Genomic DNA, 9,775 nt, shown 5'->3' on the forward strand with positions numbered 1-9,775 from the left:
AAGCAAGAGGCAAGATCAAGGCGCAATGTTATGATGAAATAAGAGGGTAAAGTATGTCCCAATAGTATGCCTACTGCATCCTAACTAGATTCTTTTTATCGTCGGATGTAGTATGTAGAATAGAAAAAAGAAAGAGTATGCGATTCGGAACGCAACGACGGTCTTAGGAGCAAACATGAGGGGAGGAAACAAATAATGCATCCAAAGAGCAAAAGTGTTTAAGACATTTATTATGCATACTGTCAGGAGTAATAATAATAATAATAATCGATTTTAAAAATGTTGTTTGAAGTCTGGAGTGAGATACTGTCATTATTGTTTCATCCATAAGGTCCTTAGCATAATAGAATGCAGCAATGTTGAATATTTACAGACATAGATTTGATTCTTATTGGTAAATCTGTTAGAGCTTTCGACCTTTACAAACATGTATATTACAACCACGGCTGCCCTTCGCCAACCAGAAAGTCCCCATGTAATGTCACTGTGAAAGCCAAGAGGCCACACACACACACTTTACAACATAGCACAACAATGACAGGTAACAAAAAAAATATATATATTTACAGCCCCAAACCTCGGATCATTTACTTGAAACATTTTTGCCTGTTATGAAATCATTGCCAATAATCTTTTTTTTCTTTTTTTCTTACATTTGAAATACAGTGACAGCTAGTGTTAGTGCAGTAAATAAGAATAACTTAATGAATGAAGCAAAATGAAGGAATTTTCATATCTTAAACTGCTCCCCTACACCACCTCCTTTTTATCACAGTGTACATAGGATGTTTTACAGCTATTTTACCAAAAAAACAGGTCTTCATCCGTTTTCAAAGGGTTTTTTTTTTCTACATTGAACATCCCTTCTGCTGATCTTGATGCAGTGATCAGCCTCTTTGCTTGTCATTCCAAGCAGACAGACACTTTGCAGGGGGGGCGGAGGGGGGTAAAATATGGTAGAGACTCATCCGTTGTGCAGAGCATCAGTTTATCATTTAGCAGCTTGCCAGATAATGATGCCCAGTATGACCAGCACGACGGAACAGACCATAGCCAGGATGCACATCTTCTTACGAGACTTCGTCTGTGATAAATGAAAGCAAGAGACATAAGGGTTACTGGTAGGGACTTGACTGATGGTTGACAGAATTTTAAGGGCGCATTCACACTACGCCATCTGTACCGTGCCAAAGTAAGTTTGCCCCCCCCCCCTAAAGTCTAGTTCATTTGACAAGTGTGAGTGCTCTGTTCAGAACTCTAGCACGGTACACTTCCTCGGCCCTAGCACAGTTGGGAGAGGTGTACTAAGGCACGGTACAGAGTCTTGATGTCAATTTATATGAGACTGTTCCCCCAGGCCCGATACGTCCGCACGCGCAACGGACATTTAAAAAAAAAATGTTGCTGAAGGATTCTCGTTGGTCTGATGTGGAAGTGAAATGTTTGCTTCAAAATGGTTGGATTTAAATATTTAAAAAATAACGGGTAAAAATACGCTCCAAATCCCAAACCCACGCGCATATAGACGTGGTGACATAGGACAAGAAGTAATGGTGCCTAGGTCCAGATCCTTAGCAGTAGTGTGATTACAGGCCAGCAGGGGAGTGGGGGGGGGGGGGGGCATCGTCCTTGGGTACAGTACAGGTAAACTGGGCCTAATGTGAGTGGTGTCTCAGTGACTGCTGTACACTCACCTGGTAGTAGGCTGCTCTCTGGAGCTGCTCTGTCCCTCGCTCTACATGGACCTCAGCGTTCTCCACATTGGCCTCGATGCTGTCTGCAGGGCCACAACATTTCAACACATTTTATTTTGCCACTGACCAGCACCACCACAATAAGACACATTAAAAAAGCACCAGGCCATTTGGTTGTTGCTGCTCGGCAAAATGTACATCTTTGAAAAATGTACAGTATCTCACAAAAGTGAGTACACCCCTAACATTTCTTCAAATATTTCATTATATCTTTCCATGCGACAACACTGAATAAATGACACTTTGATACAATGTCAAGTAGTCAGTGTACAGCTTGTATAACAGTGTAAATTTACTGTCCCCGCAAAATAACTCGACACACAGCCATTAATGTCTAAACTGCTGCCAACAAAAGTGAGTACACCCATAAGAAAAAATGTCCAAATTGGGCCCAAAGTGTCAATATTTTGTTTTACCATCATTATTTTCTAGCACTGCCTTAACCCTCTTGGGCATGTAGTTCACTAGAGCTTCACAGGTTGCAACTGGAACCCTCTTCTACCCATTCATGACGACATCAAGGAGCTGGTGGATATTAGAGTCCTTGCGCTCCTCCATCTCCCGTTTTAGGATGCCCCAAAGATGCTCAATAGGGTTTAAGACTGGAGACATGCTTGGCCAGTCCATAACCTTTACCCTCAGCTTCTTTAGCAAACCAGTGGTCGTTCGGAGGGGTGTTTTGGGTCGTTATCATGTTGCAGTACTGCCCTGCGGCCCAGTTTATGAAGGGAGGGGATCATGCTCTGCTTCAGTATGTCACAGTACATGTTAGAATTCAATGAACTGTAGATCCCCAGTGCTGGCAGCACTCATGCAGCCCCAGACCATGACACTCCAACCACCATGCTTGACTCTAGGCAAGACACACTTGTCTTTGTACTCCTCACCTGGTTGCCGCTCCACACTCTTAACACCATCTGAACCAAATGAATGTATTTTGGTCTCATCAGACCACAGGACATGGTTGCAGTAATCCATGTCCGTAGTCTGTTTGTCTTCAGCAAACTTTTTGTGGGGTTTCTTGTGCATCATCTTTAGAATAGGCTTCCTTCTGGGATGACAGCCATGCAGACCAGTATGATGCAGAGTGCGGCGTATGGTCTGAGCACTGACAGGTTGACCCCCCACCCCTTCAAGCCCTTCAGCAATGCTGGCAGCACTCATACGTCTATTTTCCAAAGCCAACCTCTGTGTACGACGCTGACCATGTGCACTCAACCTTCGTAAACTGGGCCGCAGGGTGGTATTGCAACATGATAACGACCCCAAACACACCTCCAAGACGACCAGTGGCTTGCTAAAAAAGCTGAGGGTAAAGGTTATGGCCTGGCCAAGCATGTCTCCAGACCTAAACCCTATTGAGCATCTTTGGGGCATCCTCAAACGGAAGGTGGAGGAGCGCAAGGTCTTTAATATCCACCAGCTCTGTGATGCTGTCATAAATGGGTGGAAGAGGGTTCCAGTTGCAACTTGTGAAGCTCTAGTGAACTACATGCCCAAGAGGGTTAAGGCAGTGCTGGAAAATAATGGTGGCCACACAAAATATTTACACTTTGGGCCCAATTTGTAAATTCTTTCTAAGGGGTGTACTCACTTTTGTTGGCAGCAGTTTGGACATTAATGGCTGTGTGTCGAGTTATTTTGATGGGACAGTAAATTTACACTGTTATACAAGCTGTACACTGACTACTTTACATTGTACCAAAGTGTCATTTATTCAGTGTTGTCCCATGGAAAGATATAAAGAAAAATGTGAAGAAATGTGAGGGGTGTACTCACTTTTGTGAGATACTGTATATCAATATTTCACAGTACTGTATATACTGTATATGGTCATCGATATAATACTGTAGAGCTGGATTTGGTCTTCATGCAGCTTTGCATTTATATAGAAAACAACAAGAAGAGCTGTTTGAATGTGTGTTGTCCAGTGGCAAACAGATGCACACAGCACTGAGAATAACTAAGTCCAGTGTTCACTCACCAATCATCTCTCCCTGGTCGTGAATCATTACAGCCAGGTCCTTAAAGATCTGGTTTACATCCAGAATGTCAGACTGAAACAGAGAGAAAGACATAGAATGAGCTGTGGCTGGTGTGTGTGTGTGTGTGTGTGTGTGTGTGTGTATGTGTGTGTGTGTGTGTGTGGTCAAGATGGTTTATTTGTAATTTGCACAACAACTACAGCAGTGTCATTGGCAATGAAATTCTTAAATCCCAGGCTCCTCTCAACAATATAGAAGAAGAAAATGTACAATAGAAACACACAAGTGAAGAGAGTAACACCTGAGACACAAATAAACATAAAAGTAGTGCAAGGACACAGTGCAGATAAAAAGTTTAGAGATAAGGTGCACCATAATTATAAAGTAGAGCGCAAAATAAAAGTCAATTAAATGTAGACTAAATATAAAAAATAACTGTAGTGAAATAGGATACTGTACATGTAATAGAATAATTTTAAATATTATTATAAAAATATGTATTGGCGATATGGTGTGGTTAACATGATGTGCAGCATTGTGTTGGCTGACCTCCAGCTGTCTGATGTTGGTCTCTCTCTCCTTGATGAGGTCCAGGTCTTCCTCTGTGATGGCCACCTCCTCTGTCTGTGCACTCAGCTGACCCCAGTCATCTTGGCTGTAGACACACACACAGGACAACCATTAAGACAAAACATGTAAAGAGAGCTCCAATAATGTGTACACAACAAACACAGACCTTATCTGTTTTCAAAAAGAATACTGGGGGAAGGTACAACACTTTGAGTAAAAAAAAAAAAAAAAAAAAAACCCTATCATCATTTCTGCTTGCTTATCGTACATTGTTTTCAGATTTGTTTGTATAATGTGTATGACATGCATATGTGTAAATAAAGCTGGTTATGGATTTTTATTTCAGGCTGTAAGACCCATAAAAGTTGACAATTTCAAAAAGTGTATGATGACTTTCAATAGGCACCGTTTGATTATTTCAGAATGCCTTGGTATATTTAATCAATGGTTTTGAACACTGTGGGACCTCGTTATGGTCCATCTTAACCCAAACTGCCTGACAAGAGGAAATGAATGACAGTCACTTACTTATCAAAAGAAACAAGCTTTTCATCCCGGGGAGCATCTTCACTCTGAAAGGAGAAGGGAAAACCCAGCTATTAGCAGAGTCAAATCATCAAAGCATACATTCTAATCACATGACTCTGAAGTCATCCCTACTGTGTCATTAATGTGCTGAGGTTCATATTTGCCCTGCGTTCCATACTTAGTGCTATTAGGTATGGTTGGTAGAAAACATATTTAGGATGTTCCAATTCTTGTGGTCAGATTTAGCATGCTTAAAATTACCATGATGCCCTACTACATCAGTTGGAGATTTTAGTGTTGAAATCAGCATGCTATTTGGGGCGATTCTGACACACAATCCAGTGCGCACCGGAAGTGACGTCACGTCGACGGAGCCTCCATATAAAAACATCCGGGGGTGAGACGGATATACAAGCGAGAGGCAAGATCGAGGCGCAATGAAATGATGAAATAAATAAGTAAAAGTATGTCCGAATTGTTTACCTACTGCATGCTATTGCTCACTCGATTATTTTTATGATCAGCTGTAGTATGTAGAATAGAAAAAAGAAAAGGAGGAGATTTGGATCACAGGGTTTTGATGTGCCATGACTTGACTGTGTCCTTACCGAGAGGCGGGACCCGGCTCTGGCCCGGGCTACTGACTCTTTCTCCTTCTCTGCCGCGCGGCGCTGGATGGCCTGGAAGTTATTGAGCGCCGCTGAGAAATCATTCATGAGCCGGTCACGCTGGAGCTTCTGCTGCCTCTGGACACAGACACAGACAGACAGACAGAGAGAGAGACACACGGACACACAGACACAGACACAGACACACAAAGAGGGAGATGGATGTCAGGAGACCAGGCAGAAACAATAGGAGGAATTCGAAGGATTTCAAGCAGAACAAATATATAGTAAGAATTATCACGACAAAATTCAACTGTTGGAGAAGTTGTCATGGAAAAAGTTAAAACATATTTTTTGCCAGTTCAAAAATATTTCAAATTTTGCAAAAAGCTGAAAAATGTAACACCACAACAAACTCCTGACCCTAATGACATTGACTAAGATCTATTAAGAATTGTAAAATGTTATCTTGGCTCTGTGTTATTCTGTGCTGCTGTAAGGTGACTTTTAACGTCACTCAAGATTGACATTGGTCACAATTGTGTGCTGCTGGTGCACCAGGGTTAGACAGCTGGAGTTCAAAGTAGCCGCGGTAAGACAGACAGGTGTGGTTAAAAGTAGACCATGACCTTCAGAGTGGCACAGCAAACAGTCTGAATACTTATGTAAATGAGGGTTTTTAGGTTGAAAAAAAATAGATCGATTTAAAATATGTGTTTTCATTTAAAATGACTTCTACAACACCCTAAAATGTGCAGTGAAGAGTAAAGAAGGGTGAGCATTTTTTAAGAGCCACTATATAGCAGGTTTTATTAGGCAGATATTGGAATGACATAACACAAGGTGCAGTATCGAGACATGCCAAATGTCTTAACTGATACACTAACTGAATATTTATTTATTTCACCGTCTCTATTTAACATTTCTCTAAGTGATTTTATTTAAATATGTTATGTATTCTTTTCTGCCTGTAATTTTCATCTCTCGTTCCTTAAGAAATTAAAAACATTTAATATTGTTAAAAAAAAAATGTGTTGACCAATTGATCATTTGACTTGCAATACTAATTTTTAAACAATATTAGTTCACACTATGTAAACATTCACACTCCGGTGCCCTCCAGTGGTTATTCAATAGAAAACAACACTGTGGTTGACAGCAATGCATGCTGCTTGTTGTAACTGATGCCATCATAGTCATTTTAAAGATGATTCAATCACATACAGCACATGACTAGTAAACACTAAAGCAGATGTGTATTATGTATGGTAGTCTGCCACTTACTTGCTCTGAAGGGGATACGGGCAGGGGGATTGATCCCAACTCTTTCAGGTGCTTGTTGGTCTCTTTGGCCAGCTGGTTGGTATAGTGTTGGATCTGCTGCCTGACCAAAAACAAAAGTTTACAATGAACAGACTGATGAGTCAATTAGCCCAAATATAAAAGTGTGCGTGTGCGTGTGCGTGTGTGTGTGTGTGTGTGTGAGCAAGTAGAAACAATAAGGGAGTGCGTGTAGTTGAGGTTGATACATACAGACGGTCCTGCAGGTCGCTGGTGTCCTGACTGGTTCCCAGCTGGCCCACCATGCTCTTGATCTGAGCAGCTGTAAACAATACACACAGCAATAAGGCTCAGTCTTGTAATGGAAGATACAAAATGACCCAAAAATGTATTCTAAAATATCTCCTTGATTTCCCAGCTCTATATGGCATCACCATATGAACAGAGATGAGAACAAAGTTTATAAAAGCTGAACATCATGGGAATTTAAAAAAAAAATCTTAAAATATTCATAAAACAATTAAAAAACAATGAAATCACCTGCATTGACAGTGAGAAGTGCTTATAACAGTGAGGCAGAGGTCAGACTGGATGAGTTTGTGAGCTTAGTGAGTAAATGAAGACTTACTGTTCTGTGTGATCTTCTGTATGTTGGAGCTGCATGTCTGTATGAGGCCATTGAAGTCCCTGGGAGCGGGCCGGTAGCTCTCTGCTTTACCGTACGACATGTCTGCCACTGTGGGATGGGGCGTAGGCGCTGGGCTTTGGCTGAAAACACGCTGAAACAGAGGAAACAATGAAAGTTAAAAAAAAATATGAAAACCTTCCAAAATAACATTCTGCCATATGTGCTAAGGGATTTGATTGGGGAATGTTAGTAATGGGCCAACATTGACCCCCTGAGAGGTGAACCACCAAACAAGTTCAATATAGTCATACTATGGGCATAACTGCTTGACAAAACGTAAAAACCCCAGTCATAGATAATGGCTATCATGACAGAGGTTATTTAAACCAGGTTTTTCTCTTTTAGTTTCTGTTCACATGCCCATACAAGGGGGCATTAGAAGTGTCATTTGAAGTCTTTTCTGCACAAATTAGAGCGATCACCTGTCATCTAGAAAAAAAACAGACAATTGTCAACCGTGTGAATATAAATAGATTTATTTGAACACTGGATGTATTCTCAGCGCATAAACTGTTTATTTTTACCACAACGTCACATTGTAGAGCTCTAAAGCTTTGATCTTGATATTTTAATATAGTCCAGAAGAATTGCATTTTACATAGATGCTGTGGACAAAGGGGGCCTGGGGCTACTGTGGTGGTATGTGGGCCAAGCTACACACTATCATATGATGCAAAGGAATCCAATGAAGGAAGCATTTCATATGCATGTCATATTGGTTAATATAGTGCAAGTATGAATGTCTGCTATACTACAAACATAACTCAGTAGTTCAGTAGTGCAAATAACACATTTAATGTTTGTGCTCAGAGTCTCTGCATTAATAACAACTGAATCTAAGTCAAATCCAGTGGGGAAAACACAACGGATCACTTCAGTTTGTCCTGCTGGAATTTCACGGCATCGTTCAGTTCATTTACTTCTAACAGACGGCTCAACACGTCTGCGTATATGACGTATTCTATCACTGACAAACTATAACACATTCCTCACTTAACCGTCGATCTCGCCCCGTAGACCAGCGGTGTACAAAGGTTATCCATCTACACCTACAGCACTCTGAACCGAACTGACACAGGAAGCAGGCTGGCTGTCACATCTATTATTTACATCGCGCCACTGCCACACCAGTTTATCCACTCGTCGTGCTGCATGTCAATTCATCACCTTTCAGTCTGATAAAAATGATAATTTCGTCGTTTTATTGAAATAAGAGGAGAATAAGCGTTTCAGACTTTATGCGAGCAACAACTGGAAGCTTGCTAACAAGTTAGCCTGCTGACGTCGAATCAGTCAGCTGATCCACATTAGTCAACATGTTAGACAAGTGCCTCTTGTTCAGCCGTAAACGGGACGTATTGTGTACATGCGTTGTAAACACATTTGGTATGTACATTGTTAGTCAGTTAGCTCAAAGACTTATCCATTTCGCGCTTGTATCTACTAAAAGTACCGAGAGACAGAATCATTCTCAGCTGTTAGCTTTCTAGCTAACTGACTTAGCCAACTTGTCAGCTTTCAGTTCTTTAGGGATAAACAGTTTAGCGTGTCCTTCACCAAAAACACTTAGAACAAACAACATAGTGTCAAGTAAATAGTTTAATTAAAATGAATACTTGCGTATTTGGCTGTTTTAAAATGAGCACATAGGCGTAATGTTCTTCGTTAAGCCCTTCCTTTTTTTTCTTCTTCTTCCTTTTCTTCTTCTTCTTCTTCTTCTTCTCTCATGTTTAGAGTCGATCGTTAAACAAATATATTTAGATTTATAGCGCCATCTACTGCAACGGAGTGTGTACCACTAGTAGGGCTATAGGGATAGATCAGTATTTTTAAAGTGGGGTGCATAGTAAGTGTGTTGCCTTATTGAGATGGCAGCGCAGTCAATAGTATAAAGAGTTTGTCGGATACTGTAATGAAGTCAGCCTTGTATTGTTGCAGAGGAGGCCAGAAGAAAAAAAACGTTTTTCTCCACATAAAAAAAATCTCAGTTTAGTGTACAATTGAAGGGATATTTTGGTTTAAGGTTAGAATTTATATACAGTATGTGGAGAAAAAAACGTTTTCTTCTGCCAAAAATACTGTTCTCAATCACCATCATTCATCTCAACATGTATGGCAGATTTAGTAAAATAAAAGCCAAACTCGAAATGGATAAAATGATGCCCTTTAAGACACTTTACAAAGGCTAAAAATGATAAATGATAATATGTTCCTAGTACAGAGGGCCCCTCTCCTATAGGCCCCTGAGAAGAGTAAAGTCTCAGTTCAAAACCATTTGAATCAGAGGGTCTACAGGGGCATTGTGGAGAGAGAAGTGAGAGTATGCATGGTTCAGAGTTAGGGTGGGTCTCACTCACTCTG

General features: G+C 40.8%; 1 protein-coding gene across 2 annotated transcripts; it reads right to left on the bottom strand.

Annotated features, from left to right (window-relative positions):
• Window positions 1-213: 213 nt before the first annotated feature.
• stx12 (syntaxin 12) lies at window positions 214-9,155 on the bottom strand. 2 transcript variants are annotated; one of them, XM_080045995.1, is made up of 10 exons: window positions 9,031-9,155; window positions 7,355-7,505; window positions 6,979-7,048; window positions 6,730-6,829; window positions 5,446-5,583; window positions 4,838-4,881; window positions 4,289-4,394; window positions 3,739-3,811; window positions 1,695-1,777; window positions 214-1,084 (listed from the first exon to the last, which is right to left on the bottom strand). In XM_080045995.1, exons 2-10 carry the CDS (start codon window positions 7,452-7,454, stop codon window positions 992-994), a joined length of 807 nt encoding a protein of 268 aa, XP_079902121.1. In that variant the 5' UTR covers window positions 7,455-7,505; window positions 9,031-9,155; the 3' UTR covers window positions 214-991. The 2 variants fall into 2 exon arrangements, with proteins under 2 accessions (XP_079902121.1, XP_079902120.1); XM_080045994.1 differs by having other exon boundaries at window positions 9,035-9,126.
• Between the last annotated feature and the right edge of the window lie 620 nt (window positions 9,156-9,775).

The sequence above is a fragment of the Ammodytes marinus genome, assembly GCF_949987685.1.
Source record: "Ammodytes marinus genome assembly, chromosome: 17".
NCBI classification, from domain to species: Eukaryota; Metazoa; Chordata; class Actinopteri; order Uranoscopiformes; family Ammodytidae; genus Ammodytes; species Ammodytes marinus.